The following is a 27,388-nucleotide window of genomic DNA, read 5'->3' as shown; positions in this document are numbered from 1 at the left end:
CCTAATGAAATTATTTCCTTTGTAAGAGTTGCCTTGGTCATATGCTGTCTTTTTACAGCAATAGAATCGTTACTTAAGATGGTGTGTGTATGTGTGAGTACACGTATGTATGTATGTATGCTATATATACTGTGTATCTGCAGAAAGCCTAGAGAGGTCAGAAAAGAACATTAGATTCCCTGGAACTGGAGTTACAAGTAGTTATGAGGCACCATGTGGATGATGTTGGGAACTGAATTCTGGTACCTTGCAGGACCAGTCAGGTGCTCTTAATCAAAGGTCCATCTCTCCAACCCAACTAGATCTTGATTTTGAGGGCAACAGGGTTACATAAAAGGATTCTAATTCCTCCCTCAAAAATGGGCATTTATGGCATGATAGTTGAATCGCATCTACTTTGTGAACTCTGAGAGTAAAGGCTGTATCTTTGTGTCTATAGAACGTAAGATAGTACCTGTTATGAAGTGAGTACTTAGGAAATGCCAAATGAAAGAGTGAAACTAGGTCTTGTGATACACAACTATAATGTTAGCACTCAGGAAGCAGAAGCAGATGGATTTCTGTGAGTTTGAGGCTAGTTTGGTCTATATAAAGAGTTAGAGGTCATCCAGAGCTACACAGTGAGACTGTCTCAATAAAAAAGGATCGATTAGCCAGGTGGTGGTGGTGAACAACTTTAATCCTAGCACTCAGGAGGCAGAGGCAGGTGGATCTCTGTGAATTTGAGGCCAGCCTGGTCTGCAGAACTATTTCCAGGATAGGCTCCATAGCTAGCTACTGAGAAACCCTGTCTCAAAAAATAAAACAAAATCAAGAACAAACAAAAAAGGGATTGGTTATTAATTGGTTTGTTCTGTTCTCAGTAAGCATTTCAGGAAGGCTATACCTGTATTCATGTAAAATACAGAGACATCAGCATACTAATTCTATTAGGTACTTTAATCACAGCTGTCACAAAACATAGGGCAGGGAGAGTTTATTCTGGCTCTTAGTGTCTGAGCTGCCAGTCACAAACATTGTAGAGAGGGCCTCGTAGAGCAGAGCAGCTCATATCATGATGCCCAGGAAGCAGATCACAGGGACAGGACATTCTGGTGACTTTTCTTCTATACTGCCAGTATTCTAAGCTCATGAATTGATGCCAGCCACATTCAGTGTTGGTCTTCCTCCTTAATGAGTCCTTTTCTGGAAACCATTGTAGAAACACATACGCTAGTGTGACCCACCTTTTTCTAAGTAATTCTAAACCCAATAAAATTGACGGTGATGATTAGCTAAGTTTTAGATTATCTCACCATTTCAAGCCATTTATCTTTAAAGGATGTAGATAGACTAGCTAGAACAACTTTGGAAGTACCGATTTAAGAATAATAAATGCTTGGAGGAATTTGAGATGAACATTTACATGATCAAAGTACTCTAGCTGATAAAGCTATGTGTATATCTCTAGGCTCATTGGGGACATTGTCTCTAATGGACTCTAGTGGTTATACTGTAGTATTAAAATGCTGCATCTGTAGTTATTGATTAAAATTAACACGTAATTGCTTAATATCTGAAGCTAATGCAATGTATTAATTAAAATTAGTGAAAATTTATAATTAATAAGCATTTCTCTGCCTTTTTATATGTAGTATTCCAGTAAGAAGCTTATTAAATGTTAAAGGTGGATAGAAGTCTGAACTCTTTGCCCTTTGCTGTGGCACCACTTACTTTATGAGCTCTCTCCTGCTATTTCACTCTACATTGTATGTGCATGTATCTCTTAAACATTTAGAAAACAAGAATGATTAATCCCAGCACTCGGCGGGGGGGGGGGGGCGCAAAGGCAGGCGGATCTCTGAGTTTGGTCTACAAGAGCTAGTTCTAGGACAGGCTCCAAAACTACAGAGAAACCTGTCTCGAAAACCAAAAAAAAAAAAAAAAAAAAAGAAGAAGAAAAAGAAAACAAGAATGAAGCAGTCTTAGTTATACTTCCTGTAGTTTCTGTTACCAAAAATGATAGATTAAAAATATATATGTGTATATATATTATATACAAATTTCTCAGAAGCATACTTCCTTAGGTGAAAGTTTGTTAATAGTGGTGTAGTCAGGAGTTTGTCACACTGAAATTCATGAATTCTTTGAACATTTATGGAGCAATCCTCCCTAAATTATTATACCGAGGATGGAAAAATAAACAGAGCTGTGGTTCTAATCTCTGAAGTAGATTTCTAAGAAAAAAAGCAGTACAATGAAGACTAGAGTATGAAAATAATTTACTTATACAAGTGAATAAAATTACTGTTTTCAGATCACATGTTGAAAATCTTCCCTTTCAAAATTACAAATATAAAGAGTTGCTTTGAGGGCATTAAACAGAATATATAAAAACTACTTATATAAAAATTGGTTGGTAGGCTTGAGAGATGGCGTATCTGATAATAGTAAGTCCTGCTATTACTGAGGACCAGAATCTAGTTCCTAGCACCCATATTTGGTTGCCCACACTTTCATGTATGGTTCTAGCTTTCAGGGTTCCAACACTCTTCTGACCTTCATGGGCACCTACTTGTGTGATGCCATAAACTCATGCAGGCACACACATACACAAAAAAGAAATAAACAAAAACAATTTTTAAAAAAAGCTCTTTTGAATTTTGTGAGAGTTAGTGCCAGGAATCTGGGGCTGGGGAGATGGCTAAAGTCGGTAAAGTGCTTGCTGTGTGAGCATGGTAATCTGAGTTTGGATTCCTGGCACTTTTGTAAGAAAGATTAGGCACAGCACACTAACTTGTAATCTTAGTTTTGGGGAGTCAGCCCTAGTATTCCTAGTATTTCTAGGGCTTACTAGTATTTTAGAAATATTAGGGTGCTGGGCGGTGGTAGCACACACCTTTAATCACTGTACTTGGAAGGCAGAAGTAAGCGGATCTGAGTTTGAGGCCAGCCTGATCTACAAAGTGAGTTTCAGGACAGCCAGAGCTGTTATACAGAGAAATCCTGTCTCCCAAAACAAAACAAAACAAAAAATACTAGGGCTTACTAGTGTCAGATGGTCTACCCAAGTTAGTATGCTTCATGCTCATCAACATAAGGTGGAGAATGAGGTAAATATCTCAACCTCTGGCCTTCATCTGTGTGCACACATGCACTCACACACATACAATAATAATTTGACCAGTTCTGATATTTCTTGCTTTAAATCTTTTTTTTTTTTTTTTTTTTTTTTTTGGTTTTTCGAGACAGGGTTTCTCTGTAGCTTTGGTGCCCGTCCCGGAACCAGCTCTTGTAGACCAGGCTGGCCTCGAACTCCCAGAGATCCGCCTGCCTCTGCCTCCCGAGTGCTGGGATTAAAGGCGTACGCCACCACCGCCCGGCTCTTGCTTTAAATCTTATTTCTTCTAGTACTCTTAATTTTTCTTCTTTTCCTTCTTTCTGTCTTCTGTCTCCCTTCTCTTTTCCCACTAGCCTCTGTGAGTGCCAGGATTACAGATGTTTACCAGCATGCCCAACTTTTCTGTAGTTTGTGATTTTTTTCATAAATTTATAAATAAACTGTATCTAGGTTTTACTCTTGAGTCTCCAGTATCATTTTTATTTTATGTATATTAATATTTTGCCAACATGTATGTTGGTGTACCATGTGTGTGCCTGTGGAGGCCAGACAGCCCATTGGGTTCCTTGGAACTGGAGTTGCAGGTAGTTGTGAGCAGCTATATGGGTACAGGAAGTCAAACCTTTGCAAGAGCAGCCAGTGTTCTTAACTGCTGAGCCATCTCTCTGCAGCTCTGACCCTGACTGTCCTGGAACTCACTTTATAGACCAGTCTGGTCTTGAATTTACAGATAACCCTCTGCCTCCCAAGTGCTGGGATTACATGCATATTCCACCACACCCAGTTGATAGTTTATGTTTTATTATTGAAGAAAAATAATCACCATTTTAGTGGAATTTACAATACTTTTGAGTTCTGTTTTGTTCATTCAACAATTACCAGTTGAATGCTGATCAGATGCCAGGTCCAATGTATAGAATTCTGGGGATACTAAGATGTGAAGGGAACATGCATAACTCATGCTGTAAGGTGTTTGCAACCTGCATAGCCACATTGTAAACTTAAAACATTTCTAGTAAAGTGTAATTCTTTGTGGTAAGTATGGGTTGCAGTGAAAATGGGAGAGTTGAAAGAAACATGTTCTGAAATGCTTGCTTCCCTTTTAAGATAGCAAAAATGAGTAGGTGAAGAAGCTTGGGACAGATGCTTTGGGTGCAGGGAGGAATGTGAAATTTATGGTCAAGTGAGAGATAGAATACCTTTGAGAATTATGGTTGGATCTTTTATTGGACTAGGGAACTTAGCTGGGAGTTGTGGTGATGAGAATGAAGTTAGGAAGGTAGGTGAGCAGTAGCCAAGGTTTTGAAGAGAAAGAAAATAAGTTTGATCCAGAGATCTTTAAGGATGGAGAGGGGAAATGAGAGGGTGTAATCAGGTGTCTGGAAAAATCACTCTGTGTCCTGTGTTGGCACATGGAAGCTGGTGAGGCTTGAGACAGAGACCCAGTTAGAAGGTTGTAGTAATTTCTGTGACTGAACTGGCTGGAGAGAAGTAAACAGATGAGGGTATCCCAGAGTTTGTCATGTAGGCGATGATGGTTAAATATACCCATTCACCTCAAACTGCCCCCCTCTACTGGGCAGAGGAATGGGCCTAGGTCCTTGTGCATGCTGAACAAGGACTTCTGAACTACACCCCAGCCTTGTTTACTGAAAGTAAACTGGCGGAGTAGTAGTTTGGGGCTTTGTGATTTATTTGGGAGCATACTTAGTTTTGTGGACCTGAGGCTTAGAGTTCTAGATGTTGAGTTTTAAAAAGTTTAGATGTTATCAGAACTATAGAGTAAATGGCAAAGACCCAGGAGAATATCTAAAATGTGATGTTTTATTTATTTATTTATTTAGATGGAAGAGTTTTATTACTCTGCTAAACTATGAATTCTCTTAGAGGTATGAGCTCTTGCTATAGAAAAATAAGAATATCGGGGCTGGAGAAATGGCTCAGTGGTTTAGAGCACTGTCTGCTCTTCCAAAGGTCCTGAGTTCAATTCCCGGCAACCACATGGTGGCTCACAACCATCTGTAATGAGGTCTGGTGCCCTCTTCTGGCCTGCAGACATACACACAGACAGAATATTGTATACATAATAAATAAATAAATATTAAAAAAAAGAAAAAAGAAAAATAAGAATATCAATAATAGTTTACTTAGAATTTCAAAGTTAATAAAGATGGGCAACTTTTTTTTTTTTTTTTTGAAACAGGATTTCTCTCTTATCCCTGACTGTCCTGGAGTTCTCTATGTAGACCTGACTTGCCTCAAATTCACAGAGATCCACCTGCTTCTGCCTCTAAGTCCGGGGGGAATCAAAGGCATGCACCACCATGTCAGGCTTTGGCTCTCTCTCACGTGCTCTCTCTCTCTTATATACTAAGCCATAGGTATACCGTAAAAGGGGACCTAGGGCATTACCTTAGAGAACCTCAGCTTTCATGGATGGAACACAAGATCTGGCAAAGAAGTCTTAGAATGAGGTGATTGATTTATTGATTGATTGATTGATTTATTGATGCCATTCGAGACTATGCTGTTAAATAGAACCAAAAGAAGAGATAGCTTCCAAAAGAGTGAGTAATCAGTAGTGGCAAATTCCCCTGTGGGATCAAATGCAACAAAGGATGAAAAGTATTCATTGACTGGATTTGATAATTAAGTCTCTGGGCTTTAGATAAGTAATTTAGGTGCTGTGATGAGGGGAAAAAGCTAAATTGTAGAGGGCTGAGGCATTGATGGGCTGTAAAGAAGTGGATCCAGAAGATAGCTACTTGAATTTTCCTTATGAAAGAGCAGAGGTAGCTGGAGGGAAGCTTGGGTAGTCAAAAGAGACAAGACCAGGCTGTCGGTGGTGGCTCTCAAGGTCCATGAGAGGAAGTCAGATCAAGAATGGAAAGATAGTCTTGTACAAGAGAGCAGACTTTGTGAGTGAAGGATGAAAACAGTAAATTTATGGCAGGAAGTTAGGGGAATTCCCAGATTGCCTGTTTCTCTGAAGCTATAAATCAGAATGAATGGCAGTTTAAAAATCATTGCTTTAGGGCTGGGCAGATGGCTCAGAGGTTAAGAGCACTGCTTGCTCTTACAGAGGTCCCGAGTTCAATTCCCAGTGACCACATGGTGGCTCACAACCATCTGTAATGAGATCTAGTACCCTCTTCTTGGATAGCAGGCATTCATACATACAGGCAGAACATTGAATATATAATAAAATAATAATAAAATAAAATCTTTAAAAAAATCATTTAGTCGGGTGGTGTGGCGCACGCCTTTAATCCCAGAACTTGGGAGGCAGAGGCAGGTGGATCGCTGTGAGTTCGAGGCCAGCTTGGTCTACAAGAGCTAGTTCCAGGACAGGCTCCAAAGCCACAGAGAAACCCTGTCTCGAAAAACCAAAAAAAAAAGCAGGGCAGTGGTGGCGCACGCCTTTAATCCCAGCACTTGGGAGGCAGAGGCAGGCGGATCTCTGTGAGTTCGAGGCCAGTCTGGTCTACAAGAGCTAGTTCCAGGACAGGCTCCAAAGCTACAGAGAAACTCTGTCTTGAAAAAAAAAAATCATTGCTTTATTACTGTTAAAGGCTATAATTTGAGACTTACATGTGTTGTGTGTGTGTGTGTTTGTACACACATATAGAAATCAAGCCATTAGGATATATTTATATTGATGAGCTCCCATTAGATCAGTCCCACCGTCTCCATGGGTGGACACACCCCTTGCGGTCCTGACTTCCTTGCTCATGTTCTCCCTCCTTCTGCTCTTCATCTGGGCCTTGGGAGCTCAGTCCAGTGCTCCAATGTGGGTCTCTGTCTCTCTATCCTCATCCATCGCCAGATGAAGGTTCTATGGTGATATGCAAGATACTCATCAGTGTGGCTATGGGAGAAGGCCAGTTCAGACACCCTCTCCTCTGCTGCCCAAGGACCTAACTAGGGACAAAAAGGCAACCTGCTGAATGGGAGAAGATCTTCACCAACCCTGCATCAGATAAAGGTCTGATCTCCAAAATATATAAAGAACTCAAGAAACTAGACATTAAAGCTCTAATTAACCCAACAAAAAAATGGGGTACTGAACTGAACAGAGAATTCTCAACAGAAGAACTTCAAATGGCCAAAAGACACTTAAGGTCATGCTCAACCTCCTTAGCGATCAGGGAAATGCAAATCAAAACAACCTTGAGATACCATCTTACACCTGTCAGAATGGCTAAAATCAAAACACCAATGATAGCCTATGTTGGAGAGGATGTGGAGTAAGGGGAACACTCATCTATTGTTCGTGGGAATGCAAACTTGTGCAACCACTTTGGAAATCATTGTGGCGGTTTCTCAGGAATCTGGGAGTCAACCTACCTCAGGATCCCACAATTGTACTCTTGGGAATATACCCAAGAGATGCCCAATCATACTACAAAAGCATTTGTTCAACTATGTTCATAGCAGCACTATTTGTAATAGTCACAAATACATTTTTAAAGTGCTGAATTTGGTGATTTTTGGTAGATTCAGAATGTTGTGCATGTATTCACATTACAAGGTACTCAGATTTGAGATATTTTAAATTTAATTTACCTTTAAATTATATTTATTAATGAGTGTGTTGGGGTGGGGGGTACGGAGGTCAGAGCAAACAACTTTCAGGAGTTGGTCCCCTTCTTCTATCTTGTTGGTCCTGGGGATCAGACTAAGTAAGGTCAGACTGGCAGCAAGCAGTTTTTTACCTGTTGTGCCATCTAGCCAGCATATGGGAGACCCACCTTGTCACTGAGCTGTTGATGTTTAGAGGAAGGCAGATCTCTCCTGTAAGGTTTCTGTGGTGTTTAGATAAGAGCACAGAATGTTAGTTTTTTAAAATCAAATTATATCAGGAAACTTTTATTTATGATCCTTTTCTGTAGACAGTTATTTCATCTTTAAATAGATATGTTAACCTGAATTTATGTATCTTCTCCTTAGAGTCATTTTCCCCATTACCACAGATCTTTTTATTTTTAATTCATTTTTATTTCTCTCTCTCTTTCTCTGTGTGTGTGAGGCGCGAGCCCACGCGCGTGCATACATGTGTATTCGCACTCACCTCTGGAGTTCAAAAGAGGGCATTGGATCCCTTGGACCTGGAGTTACAGACATTTGTGAATAGTCTGACCTGAGTGCTGGAAACTAAACTGTGGTCCTCTGAAAGTGCAAGTGTTCTAAACTACCAAGCCATCTCTCTAGTAGTTTTATGAAAAATTTCCCTCTTAAGAATAATAGATCTTGGTGAAAATGGGAATTGGTTCCCAGTTAAAATCATCAGATTTGCAATTTTGTTCCTCTGCTGTTACTGGTAATAATTGCTAAGGTTACAGTTGTTAATAATCAGCTTCTTTTGTTGGCTAGACTATTAAAAGTTTACTAACTACCTCATTGTAGTTAGAGTTTAATTATCCACTGCTGTTTTCAATGTTTAAAAATGAAGTAATCCAGTCTTTCCATTTTAATTTAATTTTCCCATGTATTTGTTTTTGTTTCTTTACAGTACTCTGTGCAAAAAACCTGGTGAAAAAGGATTTTTTCCGTAAGTAAATTAACTTTACTACAATCTTGTCTATCCTGTGTAGATTTTGGATGAGTTGTATTTTCAGAACTTCCTGGTTTAGGGATTCAAAACCAGACTGTTATTTTATGAATGCTATAGTTCCAAGTCATTTAGCCCCAGACTTATCTAGAGGATTTGGGGGTTTGTTTTACCCCCTTTCTCTATCCACGTCTGCACATCCATACAAATGTGTGTATGCAGGTAGATAAATGCAAGTGTTTAGGTTTCTAGAAAAGGCTTAAAATTTTTTGTTAATACTCTCTTACTTTAACATTTTAAGGAAAATTCACCTATGCCTTTAGGATTCATTTGGAGGTACAAAATTGAGTCTGCTTTTAGTTTCCAGAGTTGTTGGAAAGAAACCACTGCCAGTTTCCAGAGCAGGCACTGGTTCCACATATATAGTCTATTTGCCAATTGAATGTAGTTTTCTTTTCTATTTTAGGACAGGGTTTTGCTATGTAGCCTAAGCTGGCCTTGACTTTACTGTTAGGATTACAGGGATTAACAATGCCTAGAAGTTGTGAAAAATTTTGTAGCTTTATTTAGGATTAAGTTTTATGAGAGAGGATTAGGAATTCCCTTTTATGTATTAAAAATCTTCAGCTGGAGAGAGGGCTCAGCAATTAAGAGCACTGGCTGTTCTTCCAGAGGACCCAGGTTCAGTTCTCAGCACTCACATGGCAGCACACAGCTTCCTGTAGTTCTGATTCCAGGGGATCCAGCACCCTCACACAGACATACATGTCGGCAAAACACCAATGCACATGAAATAAAAATAAGATATATATATATATATATATATATATATATATATATACCCATAATCTCTTTCCCTCGTCCTCACTTTGTACTTTTTGTTTTGAGAAAGGGTTTCTGTAGCCCAGTCTAGCCTTGAATTCCTGAGCCTGCTGTGTAGTCTCTGCTAGCAGTTTACTGGTGTGCACTACCACATCTAGCTCTTTCTTTTTAATTTTAACCTTGTAATTTCATACTTTGCATTAGCTTTAAATTGTAAATAAAAACTTTTAGTCAAAAATTTTGTATGTAAAATGTTTGAAATTAGAAATAATTGTTTTATTAGATTTTTAAATCTAAGTTCTGTCAGGTAACAAACATGTTGATGTTTAGTATGACACTAGGTAATTTCAGGTTGGTTAAAAGAGTAAATTCTCAGGCCTAGAGAGATGGCTTAGCAATTAAGAGCTCTTAGCTGCTCATCTAGAGGATCCAGGTTTGATTCTCAGCACCCACATGGAGGCTCACAACCCTCTGTAACTCCAATTCCAGGTGATCTGATGCCCTCTTATGACCTCCACAGGCACTGCATGGATGTGGTACACAGGGATACATGCAGGCAAAACATTCATACACATAACAATAGTAAGATTTTTTTAAGGACTAATAATTTTTAACGCATGGATGTGGTACACAGGGATACATGCAGGCAAAACATTCATACACATAACATTAGTAAGATTTTTTTAAGGACTAATAATTTTTAACAAGTTTAAAATACATATTGAATTTCACCAGTTACTTTACATCTTTCTATAGTAGAACTTGACTGTAAGCTTAAAGAACATAATTTTATATAGTTATAGTTATGGATGTTTATGTTATCTTTGTGCTTATATGGGGAAGTGTGAAATAGAATAGCTTGAAGCAGACGAGGACAATTGGGAGTACCTTTCCACTTCTGTTTGATATACTGTCTGCCCCACAAACATTTCACAGGAGAGGAGGGCCCAAGGGCCAGAAAACTCCCAACTGTGTCTGCTAACACCAATTTTATTCTCTCCTGGGCTACTGCTCAGTTTTACCTCCTTATCACTAATAAACTAAAGGCCAAGCTGTAGTTTCTAAAAATTCTCCTAAAGTTGAGTTTCAGTATTTGTTTCATATTGACTTCCTTTTCACATTTTTTCCCTTTCCTCACAGCACCATTCACAGCTTCCCTCATAAAACATCCAGATATTCTTGTCTTAGTGTTCCTCAAAAATCTGGAAGAGTCTTCAATCCTTTGTAAGCCTCTAAGAATTGACAGTGGTACTAAATAGTAGCTGAAGGGAAGAAACCCTTTTTCATTAGTGTCGGCAATAAATACTGCCAGAAATAATTTAAGAATGTGAGCTTGCTTCATGCATAAGGTTTAGAGGCAGCATAATTATCTTTTTTTTTTTTTTTTTTTTTTTTTTTTTTTTGGTTTTTCGAGACAGGGTTTCTCTGTGGTTTTGGAACCTGTCCTGGAACTAGCTCTTGTAGACCAGGCTGGTCTCGAACTCACAGAGATCCACCAGCCTCTGCCTCCCAAGTGCTGGGATTAAAGGCGTGCGCCACCACCGCCCGGCAGCATAATTATCTTTAAAACTCAGAGTGGAAGATACCTGATGGCCTAGAAAGGGGAGCAGCAACAAGCCAGCTCTTTAGCTTTATAGAGGAGCCAACCAAGGATGGAAGTCATTTGCGACTCACCCTGACCAGCATTCCAGATTTCTGCTGGTTTAGGTTCATACCTGCACTTCAGTGTAGTTTTGTCTACCCACATTAATCTCAGAGAAAGACAGATCCTAAATTCTTTCAATTTTAGTGTGTTTACTGATTAAGAGTGGCATTAAAAATATTTATTATCTCAATTTTACGTATTTTTCTTATATGTATGTAAGTGTACTGCCTGCACCTTAGTGCCTTGGAGGCTAGAAGAGGGTACTGGGTTCTCTGGAAGTGGAATTATGGACAGCACCCTCATGAGTGCTGGGAACTGAACCTGATTTTCCTGCAAGAATAGCAAGTGTTCTTAACTATTGGGCTCTCCAGTCCCCAGAGTAGAGTTGCTAATAGTAAATATAGCCAAGTTTTGTTTGTGAGTTAGGTTGTCTTAAGTGATTAAAGTCCATTTTAAGGTGGAACATGAGTACAAGTTAGGAAATAAATATATATTTCACTGTAGGGAAAAAAACCTGTCATGTGGTTTTTATATGCTAATTTATATGTGAGATGGTGCTGTTTATTTCCAGTTATAACCCTTGTAAGGAAGGGGGTTTTGTGTTTTTTTGTTGTTGTTTTGGGTTTTTTCTTTTTTCTTTCTTTTCTTTCTTTTTTTTTTTTTTTTTTTTTCTGAGACATGGTTTGGAGCTTTGGAGCCTATGGTGGAACTAGCTCTTGTAGACCAGGCTGGCCTCAAACTCACAGAGATCTGCCTGCCTCTGCCTCTCAAGTGTTGGGATTGGAGGTGTGTGTCACTACCACCTGGCTAAGAAAAGTTATTTTGGCTCATACTTTGGAGCTGTTTTCAAGCTTCTTGACCTTTAAAAATCAATCTCTCCCTACCTTCCCACCCCCGTTCTTTTACATTTTCTGCAGGAAAAATTTCAACTATGAAGCAACAGGTAAAAGAATTTTATAGTGAGTTATTTTACAAGTAGATTCTACAATTAAATTGATGACACATCTTTTCATTTATCCATTATCTGAGTTTTCTTTAAGGAATGTTTTATTGGTGTCAGTTTTTAAAAACATTAGTATGAATTGGGTGTTGACTTGTGTCATGATCCTGGCATTTGGGGTGTGGGGGTGAATGATCAGCAGTTTAAGGCCAGTCTAGAGTAGTGAGCTTCAGAGATCCACCTGCCTCGTTCTCTGGAGTCCTGGAATTAAAGATGTGTGCCACCACACTAGACTGAAAGTAACTGAGTTTTAAGTTTAAAATTTTTAAAAATGATAATTTACTTATTATGTGCTTGTATACATGAATAAGTCAAAGGATCCCATTCTCTCTTCCTCCCATGTCAGTCCTGGAGACAGACCTCAGGTTGTCAGCTTGGTAGTAAGCACCTGCTGAACCAACTTTCTGGCCCCGTTTTACGTTTTGATTTTATAATTATTTGCAGCTCACTAGTGTATTTGTCTGGTCAAATGAACCTAACCCTTGCCATCTTACCTGTCTGAGGTGATGGGAGAATGAACATTTTTTTACAATTTGGGAAATGTAGTGACTAGTTTGTATTTACCATTAGAAGTCTCTCTAGCTTCTGAAAACTTGACAGCTTTGGGTATAATTTGTCCTTGATGATAAATTTTTGTACAAAAGTGATACTGCCAGGTTAAGGGGAAGCTAATATTTCTCTTTGAGTTAAGGAATAAAACAAAGTATTGAGTTGTAATTATTTAGCAGAAAGTAAACCATAAGAGCCTGTGACAAAGAGTACTGCATAAATAACAATCTAGAAGCTATACTGAAGAGGTTTTTGTGTGGAAAACATTTTTTTTCTTTTTCTTAAATTTTTTTCTTGACATTGATTTATTTTGTGTTTGTGTGTGTACAAAAGCAGTCACATATAGGCACACACTATGTCAGGAAAACTTGTGGGAGTCAGTTATTATCTTCCACCATATTGCTTCCCAGAATCCAACTTAGTTTGCCAGACTTGATGGCAAGTGCCCCTAACGCTGATGCATCTTGCTAGCCTAGCATTTTTTTTCTTATAAGTGTTTTTCCTGCTTGTATGTATGTGTATCACATATGTGTCTAATGCTTATGGAGGTAAGCAAGGGCATTGGATCTTCTCAAATAGGAGTTATAGACAGCTGTGAGCCATCATGTTGGGAACTTAACCTGGATCCTCTGCAAGAGCAGAAAATACTCTTAACTGCTGAGCCCCTTAATTATTTTTAAATTATTTATTATTATTTGTGTGTATATTTATGTGTGTGTATATTATATTTATTATGATGTCTATATGGGTGCATGTGTCATGACATTCATGTGAAGGTCAGAGAACAGCTTTTGGAAGACAGTTTTCTTTTTCCATTGAAGTAGCATCTCTCTTGTTTCTGCCATGCTGCATACTCCAGACTAGCTAGCAGACCTGGGAACTTCTGGAAAATTATCTTGTCTTCACCCTCCCTCTTCTAATAGAAGTGCAGGGATTACAGTAGTGTGCCGCTGCATTGGTGTTTTTTTTTTAATATGGGTTCTGGGCATTGAATATGGGCTATCAGGTTTGTGTGGCAGGAACTTTTATCCATTGATCTCTTTTGCTGGGCCACAAGCCTCTTTTAATGAATCATTTTTGTTCTATTTTTTGTTTTAGAGACAAGGTCTCAATATGTCATCCCAGTTGTATTGGAGCTTTTTTAATGTACATTAGGCTAGCCTCAAACTAACAGAAATCTGCCTGCCTCTTCCTCTTATGTGCTGGAATAAAGCAGTGAACCACCACATCTAGTGTGCCACCGCATCTTAGCCTTTTCTGTTTTCTCTCTTCAGTAATAGTTTTATTTTATTTTATCTTTTTTTTTTTAATTTTCCAAGAAAGGGTTTCTCTGTATATTGCTCTGGTTGTCCTGGAACTCTCTTTGTAGACCAGGCTGGCCTCAATCTCAGAGATCTGCTTGCTTCTGCCTCCCAAGTGCTGAGATTAAAAGCATGCACCCTTCACCCCTTGCAATAGTTATATTTTCTAAATATATAGTTTTTAAATGTTTGTTGTTTTTTATTTGTGTGTATGTTTATATTTGAGTGAGTTTATATGTACCACACATAGTGTAGGTGCCCTCAGAGGCCAGAAGGTATTGGTTTCCTGGAACTAAAGTTATATTCAGTTGTAAATTGACCAAGTTGAGTGTTGGGAACTGAACCTGAATCCTCTTAACCACTGAGCCTACACCTTAGTACACATTCTTTGGTTGGACTCCTTAGGGTCCTGTAAAAAAAAAAAAGAAGAAGAAATAAGGTTTTCCAAGTACTATCCTCTCTTCAGAGCTCTACTGTGTTAAAGTCCTCCCGCCTCTGTGCTTTGCAGCCAAGTTGCATTCATTGCCCTTTCTTCCTATTCACATTCAATCTGTTCTCTGGCTTTCTGTGCCTTAGCCTAACTCACTTTAGTGTAGGAGGCTGCTTATTCATTTTCCAGCCTCCCAGACGTGAAATAATCACATAGAAACTGTACTAATTAAAACACTGCTCAGCCTATTAGCTCAGGCTTCTTATTAACTAACTCTTACATCTTAAATTAACCCATTTCTATCAATCTATGTATCTTACCACGAAGCTTGTGGTTTACCAGTAAGCTTCCTGGGCATCTGTGTCCTTTGGTGGCTACATGGTGTCTCTCTGACTTTGCCTTCTTTTTTCCTCTATCTCTACTTGGAATTTCCACCTTATTCTTTCTATTCTGCTCTGACATAGCCCCAAGTAGCTTCTTTATTAACCAATGGTGATAAAACATTCACAGCACACAGAGGGGAATCCCATATCACCTCCCCTTTTCTGTCTAAATAAAAAGATAAAAAGGAAGGTTTTAACTTTAACATAGTAAAATTATGTATACCAAAACAGTTACCAAGCAAGAATTATAGTTAGAATATTTAGTCCATTTACATTTGGCAAATTAAGGAAAATATTTTATTATTTATCCTATCTTTGTGGGTCTAAAGTTTTATATCTAATTTATCTTTTATATTTTAACTATCTTTCTTCAACGTCATCAAAGACTCCAGAAGGATATAATATTACCTGAGTAGCCGGGCGGTGGTGGCGCACGCCTTTAATCCCAGCACTTGGGAGGCAGAGGCAGGTGAATTTCTGTGAGTTCGAGACCAGCCTGGTCTATAAGAGCTAGTTCCAGGCTCCAAAGCCACAGAGAAACCCTGTCTCGAAAAACCAAAAAAAAAAAAACAAAACAAAACAAAAAAAAATTACCTAAGTAAACATGAAGTACATTGTGAACCACTTCCAAAACTTTAGAATTGACAGAGATATCTTGCTGCCTGGACAGTTACCCAAAGGTCTTCTGAAATGTTGTGGCATCCATCTTCAGCCTACAGGCCCATAGTATCTGGCAGCCTTTTCCATGAAGCAGGAAATTTCAAAGACATTTCCACCTATATTGGCAGTTTGTCAGTCACTTTCTTCTATATCCTGCAGAATGTCTTACAGACTCTTTCATGAAGTAGGAACCCTAAAGTACTATCTCACCTTCTTTAGGCAACTTCAGCAGTCATTTTTCTGTGGATACTGCATGTCTAGTTTTCACAGAGTACCATCAAGCAGTCCAGGCAAGAGTGGTTTCTTGCCTAAATGGCTAACCAATTCCATAAGGAACCTCTTCGATGCCCATCATCCTTTTGAAATAGATTGGTGCTGCCAAAAGCAGATGTGTCTCATTGTTCATAAAAGTTCTAATTTCTTTTTTTTTAAATATTTATTTATTTATTTATTTATTCTGTATACAATATTCTGTCTGTGTGTATGTCGCAGGCCAGAAGAGGGCACCGAACCTCATTACAGATGGTTGTGAGCCATCATGTGGTTGCTGGGAATTGAACTCAGAACCTTTGGAAGAGCAGGCAATGTTCTTAACCACTGAGCCATCTCTCCAGCCCCCAAGTTCTAATTTCTTAAACATTTTAAATGCCATATTCTGTTAGTCTTTGAATGGTTTGAAGAATAACTATCCATCTGAAATATATCTTTGTACATCTAGAAAATCTAACATGACTCCAAGCTTGACTATTATAGGTGACTATCTATTAATCTGTATTTCTTAATTATACATTATATTTTTAAGTGAGCTGCACAAACAATACCTTAAACAAGAACAGAAATATACATATGACAAAATTGGCCTTAAATTTGTATCAATAAACCAAGATCCATATCAATGCAAAGTATTCATCTCTATAGCATATTCCCTTTTAAATTTAAACATTTATAAACAATCATTTAGAGAATTTGGGTGTTGTTCTCTAGACTACTTCCTTCAGATTAGGGGTGCTGTTAATCATGTCTTTAATGGGGTATCCTCTGTGGTAGGTCCATCTCATCTAGCAGTCCTGAAGCTATCATGGATGTTGGACCATCTGGGCCATTGCTTCGGGGGGTCTTGCTTGACCAAACCATATTAGCCAGTAAGATAACATACATACATACATACATACATACATACATACATACATACATACATACATATATTTAGCTTAGCAGCCAGTACAATGAAATGCCTCTCTGTATTTAGCTCATTCACAGTCAAAAAATTCAAAGAAAACTCAATAATATACATAATCTAGACTCTCTGTGAATTTTCTATCTTTATGTGATTTAACTTTTACTCCTTTAATCTATGACTACCTGTACTCTGTCTCTTCAAAGACTTTGTTTTATTTTTTAAAACCATTTAATTTTTTTAATGATTTATACTCCTTTTCTTTTCTTTCCCATGCCTATGTACATGTTTTTTTTTTTAAAGACTGTGACCCATTTAGAGGTCTTTTCCATCCGAATTTGTCTTATTGCATGTGTATCTATAATTATTTTTTGACCAGGAGCACTTTTTTCCTTTTAAATGCTTAGTGGGCGTGGCTAGGTCCAGCTCTGTGGCCCTGCCTCTTGACTCCACCCAGTCCAACATGGTGGAGGCATGTTTACTGCCTCTGAGAGCCATTCACATTGCCCCAGCTCCAGGGCCACAGCGGGTCTCTCACCATTAAGCAATTTGTAACACGGCTGCTCACAGACCCCATTTAAGTGCTTGACCTCCTGAAAGAGCCAGAGCTATTTGTGCAGCTAGCATGAATCAGCAAGCCCTCACCTAATGAAGCTGTGCAGCCTCCACTGCCAAATACTGAGTCAGGAAGACCTCTCTTAAAGGAGCCGCAGTGCCCCTGTCTCTCCACCAGCAAACAGCTCCATCTGGGCTACCAAGAAGCTGTGCTAAATTCTGTTCTTTTGTGTCTAGAATTCCTTTTCAAGCTCTCTTAGGTTTTACATGGATGTAGTTGCCCGCGTTGGTAACACTTACATCTTAAATTAACCCATTTCTGTTAATCTGTGTATCCTACCATGAGGCTCATGGTTTACTGGTAATGTTCCTGGGCATTTGTCTCCTTTGGTGGCGACATGGTGTCTCTCTGACTTTGCCTTCTTTTCTCCTCTATCTCTGCTTGGAATTTCCACCTTGTTCTATTCTGCTCTAATGGTAATAAAACATTCACAGCATACAGAGGGGAATCCCACATCAGCTGACTCTTGAACCAAATTGTAAATTGGTGGTATGTCCGTTTTCCATTACTGACAGAATATCTGACAGAATCAACTAAAGGAGGAACTGATTTTTGTGTTTGGTTTTTTGGTTTTTGTGGCTCACAGTTCTAGAGGTTTCCAACTCATGTTTAACTGGCTCTGTTTGTCTGGGCCTGTTTTACCAGCAGAACATAGTGACAGCAAGAACATGGTGAAACAGCTCACTTCATGGCTGCAAAACACAGATAAGAGGAAGGAGGAGGACCAGGGCAGGGACAAGGTATACCTCAGGGACCCAGTTCTTCAGTGAGGTTTTATCACCTCCCAGAATAGCCTATCATATTATGAAGACATCAGTGGATTACTCTGTTGATAAGATCAGAGCCCTCATAAACCAGTCCTTTCCCAACCACCTCTGAGTATTGCTTTGTTTGGGATGAAACCTTTAACATAGCCTTTGGGGGCCGGGCGGTGGTGGCGCACGCCTTTAATCCCAGCACTTGGGAGGCAGAGGCAGGCAGATCTCTGTGAGTTCGAGACCAGCCTGGTCTACAAGAGCGAGTTCCAGGACAGGCTCCAAAACCACAGAAAAACCCTGTCTCGAAAAACCAAAAAAAAAAAAAAAAAAAAAAAAAAAAAACATAGCCTTTGGGTTACATTCCAGATCCAAATTATAAATACAGCACGGTGGTTGAGAACTAGCCAGTATGTGCATGGGTTCAGAGTCTAAACTTACAGTGGTTCTCAACTTTACTAATGCTACAAGCTTTTAATACAGTTAGTTCCTCATGTTGTAGTGATCCCTAACCATAAAAGTGTTTTCGTTACTACATCTTGACTGTAATTTTGTTACTGTTGTGAACTGTAATGTAAATCTCTGTGTTTTCTCATGGTCTTAGGTGACCCTGTGAAAGGGTTGTTTGACCTCCACCCCCAAGGTGTTACAACCCACAAGTTGAGAGCTGCTGCTTTAGACTCTGTCCATACTTTTCACTACTGTGTAGCATTGAGCTAGTTATTTAATATTTTTGTTCTTTGTTAATAAAATATGGATTAACAACATTCATTTCCATCAGAGGATTATTGTAAAGATTTAAGATGAAGCATTTTGAGTAGTCCCCATTGTTTGCTGTTTTAGTCAGTACAGCCATTTACTTGCTGTCAGTCACCTCTCCCATGTTTGCTATTTTCATTTCTTTTCTATTGAGTCTCTTATTACTTGTAGTCATTCGTTATTCAGTAACAGTTTTTAGCTAGTTTGACTTTTCTATAGTTAATGTTCAGTATGACAGCCTATGTTTAATAAGCTCTTTAAATGAACTAAGACAGTTGTGTGGAGAGAGTAGATGTTTTGAGCATTCACCTTCTCAGAGTTCAATGACTGCTTACAATATTCAAGCACTCAGGCACCCGCTAGACCCTGGTAGTATGTATGTGATTTTTTAAAAATGATTTATTAATTTTTATATTGGTGTTTCGCCTATCTGCATGTATGTTTGAGGGTGCTGAATCACCTGGAACTACAGACAGTTGTGAACTGCCATGTTGATGCTGGGAATTGAACCCAGGTCCTCTGAAAGAGCAGCCAGTGCTCTTAACCACTGAGTTTTCATCTCTCCAGCATCAACCCTGGTAGTATTTAGCAGAATGTTCTGAGTTGGGAACAAGAAAAAAAGTACAGTTTGATATCAAATATGTAAGTGACTCCAATGTCTGGTTTAAAATAGGTCTCTGTGTGTGTCTGTGTGTCTGAATGTTAGACTTTAATAAAAGAATGGAAAAATCCTTTATCTTCTATAGCAAATGGTAATTCTTAATAATCTTCTATTTTACATGTCAAAGTATTTTTTAGTTTAACATACTTCCTTTTTTTTTCACAGGACTCCCTGATCCATTTGCTAAGGTGGTAGTTGATGGTTCTGGGCAGTGCCATTCTACAGATACTGTGAAGAACACACTTGATCCAAAGTGGAATCAGCATTATGACCTGTAGGTGTATATGATTAGTTGAAATGAAACACAGAGTTAATGTAATATAATCTTTGAAAAGAACCATAGAAAGTGTTTTTAGTTTGTATATTATATAGATCGATCATTTTCTTTTCCTTTTTCAAAATAGTACTAAGGATTGAGCCGTGGGTCTCAAACATGGTAGGCAGTCACTCTAACCCTGATCTGTACCCCCACCTCATTTATCCCCTTTTATATTTGTATGCATTTTATCTCCTTGAACTTGGAATCTTCCTACTTCGCCCTTCTAAATAGCTGGGATTGCAGGTATGCCAACACCACAGGTTCAACCTTACGATTTTACGTTTATAAAAGAGGAACAAAACCCAGTGGAAAAGTGCTTTGGATTATTGAAGTGTGCGCGTGCACACACACATGCATGCATGCACACACTTATAACCTACACGAATAATAAAAACCAAGGGACAGAAATTGGGGTTCAGCCCGAAAAGCAAAGCAGCCAAGCCACTAGAGAAGTCTTATCTCTACTAAGACTGGATGACCGTAAACTAAAGCAGACTAAGCTTTTCTCTCTTCCCATTTTATATTTTCTCTAGTGCTGGGGTTAAAGGTGTGTGACTCCCCAGGACTGGGATTGAATGTGTGAGCCACCACCACCTGGATTTGTTTCTGCATTGATCTTGTATAGCCCAGGGTGGCCTTAAACTCACAGAGATCCATCTGACTCCCAAATTCTGGGTTTAATTCTGTCACCATTGCCTGACCTCTAGTGGCTTTAGCTTTGCCTCTGGTATTCAGGCTAGATTTATTTATCAAAATACAAAAAATAGACCACTACACACACAGTAAGAAGAAAGTAAACATGTTACAGCTGTACTTCAGCTAGGTTCAGTTTACCTTTTCCTGAAGACTAGTGATGTTGAGATCTTTTCACATTTTGATGGGACTAACTGTATAGCTACTGTTAACTGGCTACCTAGGGAGGTCTGTCTTACATGTTTCAAATGCAATGAAGAGATCAGAATAATACTTGGTATCATTTTTATCAAATCTTTTCATTAGATTGGGTAGGTCTATAAAGTATAACAGTTATATTTGAGCCAAAGTCTTGGCTGTATATATATATATTATTTCCTCTTATAGAGAAATTCCTTGTTAGAACCTCTTGAATTTTGTTTATAAATCTTATACTTGTTGGGGAAGTTGAGGTTCTAATAGAACAAAGTAGAGATTTCTGTTTAACTTTAAAGCTGAGTATAGTGGTGTGTACCTGTAGGACTATCTATCTGTTCAGGAGAATTGCAAGTACTCAGCCCCTTGGACAACAGAGCAAGATCCTGTCTTAAAAACAATGGCAATAGCACAAAAAGTGTTTAATTTACATGTTTAAAAGAATTTATTTTTCTTCTAACTATGTGTTAAATTACACGAGTTTTCCTTAAAATGAAGGCAAAGACACCTTAAATGCAATTTCTGGTTAGTTTCTGACCCTCAAAGATTTTGACAGAACACTGAACACTTTGACCTGTAAAACCTAAGTACCTTCCAGTTATTTTAAATAATTCAGTTATTTTCAGAAGACCAAAACTTAAGAAATTATTAGTTTAGAATTTCAAATATTTTTGTATCATGGTATGCATAAAGAATATGCAGATACATTGTACTAAATAGAGTTCCTTAGGCCAGTAATGGACTACCCTAGGCCTCACGAGTCAATGTTAGAATAATTACAAACTAGTTAGGAAACACTAATAATTTTTTAAGTGTTTGTTTTTGGGTGTTACTTGTTGCAATGTGATATAACATACAGTAGTTACTTACCAGTATATATCTGGTAGATGTATTTGAAAATTGATGCATGCATACTAAATGATAGTTTAGAACATCTCATTTGTAAACAATAAAAAATTAGCTTAATTTTAGAGCCAGGTTTGATGGCCCACCACTCGGGAGGCAGGAGGCAGGAAGGTTAAAAACTATACTGGTCTAATCAAACAATAACAAAGGCCTGGGCATGTAACTTAGTTGGTAGAATACTTGCCAAGCATGCATGAAGCTCTGGGTTTGAGTCCCAGCACTACATAAATTTAGTTATGGTGTGGTTTGCCTGTAATCCCACCTAGCAAGCAAGTTCAGTAGTTCAAGGTCATCACAGTGAGTTCAAGGCCAGACTGAGCTGCTGTTGTTCCCCCCCCTCAAAAAAAAAACCCACCACCACCACCAACAAAAAAAACCCACGGTAACAACAAAAGCAAAGGACTTGCATGATAAAAGCTTCCGAGGTTGAGGTTGTCAGCAGCATGGTGGTGGTGGTTTACACCTTTAATCCCACCACTTGGGAGGCAGTGACAGGTGGGTCTCTGAGTTTGAGGCCTGCCTGGTCTACAAGAGCTAGAGGAACTGTCTTGAAATCCTGTCTCAAAAAACCAAAACCAAACCGAACAAAACAAAAAAGCTAGCATTTTTTTTAATACAACTGGATCCAGGGCTCAAGTGAATCTTCCATATTCCTTGTTTTAGTTTTATAAAATGATAGTGTAAGATCAAGGTTGCTGGACCAAAAATTTGACCTCTTAGAATCACTGAAAGAAAGTTAGGTTCTACTCACATGATTATGTTATTAACCATGTTTTTGCATGACTTGATGCCATGTTAATAATTGGCCATGATAGAGCTTTTGCATATTTGCAGGCATATGCACAAACAAGTACAGTAACGCTTTTCCCTGCTCTGCTTGTCTGCAGGCAGTGAAGTGAAACCTACAAGAGTCCTGCTCGCTCAAGGCCTGCATATAGGAAAGAAGCAGGGGAAAAGCGTTACAAGCAGCTTTTGTTCTGCAGCATTTAAAAATATAACAGGTAGGTCAGAGTTTTGGTCTATCAGCCTTGACAGTGCCTTTTGAAGGTGAACTAAGTATCTGAGGTAAAAACTAAAACCTGTCCAAAATGGGACTGTGATAAAAGTTTTTAGGATTTTTAGTCTTATAATCATTATAAAATGCCTTAGTGTTATGGAGTAGTAGCTATACTTTTTTTTTCTCTTTGGCTGTGCTGGGGACTCAAACCCTGGGTCTTGCACTTGCTAGGTGACTATTCTCTCTGCATCTCAGTGACTTTCCCAAACTCTAAAATAGCCTTATTTTTTTTTTTTTAAATTGTTGCCAAATCTAAGATTGGAAAAAAGGGATTATATTAAAAATTATTTTTGAATATTTTTAAAATTTTAAGGTGGATTGATTGAATTTAAGACAATTTGCTTTTTTAGCTGTACTCTGAAATATACTTATGACTTTGAGATATTAAAAAGTTAAATTTTGTACTACTTATAACTACCACCAAGTCATTCATGTAGCATTTTTTTCTTTCAGGTATATTGGAAAGTCTGATTCAGTTACAATCAGTGTATGGAACCATAAGAAGATCCATAAGAAGCAAGGTGCTGGATTTCTTGGTTGTGTCCGTCTTCTTTCCAACGCCATCAACCGCCTCAAAGACACTGGTTGTGAGTGATTGTTTTAAATGAGAAAATATGTATGAGAACTTTTATGTAGTAGGTGTCCAAAAACTGAAGTTTCCATATATATTTGAATCACTGATTAAAAATACCTGGTCTATATTTATTTAACAGACACAAAAACTGAAAACATTTTGGACTGGCAAAATGGTTTGGTGGGTACCAACCACTAAGGCAATAGCGCTCTCTCCCTCTCCATCTCCTTCTCTCCTCCCTCCTCCCTCCCTCTCTTTTCTCTTTCTCTTCCCTAACACATTCTAAATAAATCCTTAAATGTATTTTTTTTTTTCAAAAATGAAACATTGTAAAGATGTGATCCTGGAGATGAATCAGAGATGATACTTAGCTTCCAGTAAATTTGGGGCTTCTCTCAGCCAGAGGAAGGTAGCTCTTAACCTTAAACAGAAAACCCTCTCCTTGCATAAATGGAGTTAAATGCAAAAACCCATGACAGTACAGGATACTAAGAACAAAGGATGACTGAGTCCTGACCTCTAGGCAAAATTTGCACCATTCCTTTACAGCTTGGAAACTTTGAGGAAGAGGGCTAGAATAAATGTGAGCCACAGAATGGGGAGAGGGAGCTCCAAAATGCCACGTGCTAAGCACAGCCTGCCACAGTGGCCATGAACCCACAGCAACTGTGTATACGGACACTGGGGGCACAGAGGTCCAGCCCTCCTAACATTTAGCTGTGGAGACTCTTGGGACCTACCACTCAGTAGGCAACTAACAGATCCTGGAGGGAGGAAGACTAGTACACAGGCTTTCATGTGGTTAGCTACAAACTTGGAGTTACCAGATGGCCTTAGTTAATCTAACAAAGCAAAACAAAACCACAGAGTTGGCAAATAGGCAAAAGAGATTTGTAGAAAAGAGAGATGGAGGGGTGGTAGAGGTGGATAGTGTCATGTACGTGTATGAAATTGTGAAAGAACAAGTTTTACTAATAAAAGAGAGAGAAGTGATTGATAATCCAGAAGGTTAGAAAGAAAGGAATCAATATACATGCATTTATTATTTTCTTTAGCACCTAGTTTTGGTGGATATTTGAAATGGAAGTGAGAGTTTTTATAGGCAATTGTAATCAGGTGGCAATTAAAGAATAATTATTAGTAGCAAAATGATAGAGTAAATAAAACTGCTGTGGTAAAAGTTTTAAAAAAGACATTTTGAGAATAAAATAGTTATATTAACTACTTGACTATAGTCTGTTTTTCACCATCCTGCATATTAGAAAACAAAGACATTAGAAATGATTTCTATAGTGGATTGATAAATTGACTTACCATGTCTATTTCATATAACCCGTGACAAAGAGTCTTTTGTAGGGGTTGTAGAAATTGAGGACATGGCTACTCTAATGTATGGTTGAGGGGGAAATTTTATTGTAGATATGAAGAAGAGAATAGCCAGAGGCATTTGGAAAAGTCCAGAACGGGGGGGGGGGGGGGAGTAGTAGACTAAACATGTCCAGCAGATTAGACCATGAGAGGAGAAGAGGAGGTGGCAGGCAAGAGTGGAGGACCTCTAAGAGAGAAAGAGAGCATCAGGAGGGCCTATGGCTGGAATGACAGAGTAATATAGGAATGAGAAGCTGCGGGGAGGGAGTCCCATGAGCTGGAGAAGTGTAGGGCAGTAGGTGGGGTGCAAAGGGCTAGGAAGAGTCTGTAACCGGTATTTGTTGTGTTGAGAGAGCCCAGAGGCTAGCATGTACCTTGGTATGCTAGTAGGCACCACAGCCATTTGTTTGGTTCGTTTTGGCCCTGCCAAGAGTGTCTTTTCATTGGTACATAGTTGGAAAGATCCTTTTCAGCAGATGTTTTGATTGTATGTTTCTATAAATTTTCTTATATAATGTAAAAAAAAAAAATCAGTTATCTAGGATTCCTGAGCTAATAAGATGTTGAAGGACCTGCAGACTGTGTTCCTGCCACCCAGCTCCCAGATGCCTGGCTAGCTTATGCCCCGAAATAACAACACACAAATTGTATTCATTTAAACACTGCTTGGCCCATTAGCTCTAGCCCTTACTGGCTAATTCTCATATCCCGATCAACCCATCTCTAATAATCTGTGTAGCACCACTCTTACCGGGAAAGATTCAGCATCGTGTCTGCCCCGGAGAGCAGCGGCCTGGCATCTGTCTGAGGCGTCTTACCTCACTTCCTCTTCCTCCCAGCATTCTGTTCTGTTTACTCCACCCACCTATGTTCTAACCTATCAGGGCCAAGCAGTTTCTTTATTAATTAACCAATGACCTTCCTCCCTCAAGGAGACTCACATGAATTTTATCTAAGGAAATTAGTTAACAAAACCACTATAAATTTAGCTTTGAATGCTAGATTTATTAAGAGATGATTTTTTAAAATGTTAATATGATGTTATAATGGTATGTATAAATATTGGCCTCTTACAGAAGGGGGAGATGACTGAGGTGCAGGTTCTGAGTCAGAAGAACTCAAGCTATTAAGTGGCTGAGAAAAATCTTAGCTTCTGGGTTAGCAGAGTAATGAGCTATAGGGCAGAAATGCTCGGTTTACAAAGTTCTATACGTGGATGCAAACTGTTACACTGTTGAGTTAAGCAGGAAGATTTAACATTTATGAACCAGGCCAGCTTGCTGTGGGGACATTGTACCTTATAACTTTGAGGGTAAGCCAGTATTGTATTTACCTTACAGATGAAGGCATCTGAAAGAGCTGTCTCCAAAATGATTACCTCAAGCCTAGAGCTTAACGTTTTTTTCTCCTTGGCTTCTTACTGATACTTATTTTGTGTACCTTTTGGGATAGTTATATTTAAAAAAAACAGGTATTGTTATTCAGCATTTAGCCAGGTATTGAGAATTTTATATAATTTATTTAATCCTTGAAAACTTATTAGGTAGCTTCTGTTACATATGAGAGTACCAGGGCTTGGGATCTGAAAGCTTTGGAGAGAACTGCTAGTTACCAATGTAGTGTACCAGTGCTTCATGGTGTTTGGAATCTAAAGTTGATAAAACTTGCTGTGATGTGTAACTACATATGCAGTTAGAGAATTTTAAACATTCGTTTTATAGTTAAAACGAATATTTAAAAAGTATAGGTCAGGTTTTCAATGGTTTGTGAAAATTAAATATATCACTTATAGATTATAGATATTATAATTTCTGATACCAGCTAACTTTTTATTTGAATAGATCAGAGGTTGGATCTATGCAAACTGGGGCCAAATGACAATGATACAGTTCGAGGACAGATTGTAGGTAAGTGTGGGATTTAAAATTCTGAATTTTAGCTTTATTTGTATTGCCATATGTCTAAATAATTTTTTTTCCTTTTCAAGATAAGGTATCATGTAGCCCAGGCTGTCCTCAAACTTGCTGTCTAGCCAAAGCTGACCTTAAACTTTTGACCCTCCTGCCTTTGTCTCCTTGAGTACAGCTTTTGTGAGGTGCGTGACTCAAATCCAGGGCCTTATGTATGGTAGGCAAGTTCTACCAATTGCGTCTCATCCCCAGTCCTCTAAATACCTCTAAATACTTTGTATTGGCATGAAATAAATATGAATCATATAAGAAGCTACAATGGGGGCTAGAGAGTTGGCTCAGCGGTTAAGAGCATTGCCTGCTCTTCCAAAGGTCCTGAGTTCAATTCCCGGCAACCACATGGTGGCTCACAACCATCTGTAATGAGGTCTGGTGCCCTCTTCTGGCCTGCAGACATACACAAAGACGGAATATTGTATAAATAAATAAATTAAAAAAAAAAAAAAAGCTACAATGGCCCAGAATCAGCCTAACTTAATTTAAAATATATACATAAAATGGGTGGGGAGATAGCTCATGTGGAAGCATGAGGACCAGAGTCCAGATCTCAGTACCCATGTAACAAACTACCATAGTACCCACAGTCGTTAAGTCCTAAAGAAATCACACAGAGGTCTACTTTAACTATAAACTGATTGGCCCATTAGCTCAGGCTTCTTATTAACTCTAATAACATATTAACCCATTATTTTTATCTATGTTAGCCATATAGCTCGGTACCCTTTTCAACAAGGCAATCACATCTTCCTTCTTCTGTGGTTGGGACAGGACCAGGGAGGAATGGGCTTCCTCCTTCCCAGAATTCTCCTGTTCTCATTGACCCGCCTCTGCTTCCTGTCTCGTTGTCCCGCCTTTACTCCTGCCTGGCTACAGGCCAATCAGCATTTATTTAAAACA

General features: G+C 38.7%; 1 protein-coding gene across 1 annotated transcript in view; it reads left to right on the top strand.

The window, feature by feature from the left end:
- Positions 1 to 27,388, top strand: part of Smurf2 (SMAD specific E3 ubiquitin protein ligase 2) — a 104,715-nt gene that overhangs the window by 35,354 nt on the left and 41,973 nt on the right. The window contains exons 2-5 of the mRNA XM_057775267.1: positions 8,613 to 8,651; positions 19,575 to 19,683; positions 23,033 to 23,166; positions 26,363 to 26,428. Coding sequence (XP_057631250.1) covers positions 8,613 to 8,651; positions 19,575 to 19,683; positions 23,033 to 23,166; positions 26,363 to 26,428 — 348 coding nt within the window. The remainder of the gene's footprint in view (positions 1 to 8,612; positions 8,652 to 19,574; positions 19,684 to 23,032; positions 23,167 to 26,362; positions 26,429 to 27,388) is intronic.

The sequence above is a fragment of the Chionomys nivalis genome, chromosome 7 (genome assembly GCF_950005125.1).
Source record: "Chionomys nivalis chromosome 7, mChiNiv1.1, whole genome shotgun sequence".
Classification (NCBI taxonomy): domain Eukaryota; kingdom Metazoa; phylum Chordata; class Mammalia; order Rodentia; family Cricetidae; genus Chionomys; species Chionomys nivalis.
Note: the sequence above shows the minus strand (reverse complement) of the source record. Positions and strands in the feature narration are given on the sequence as shown.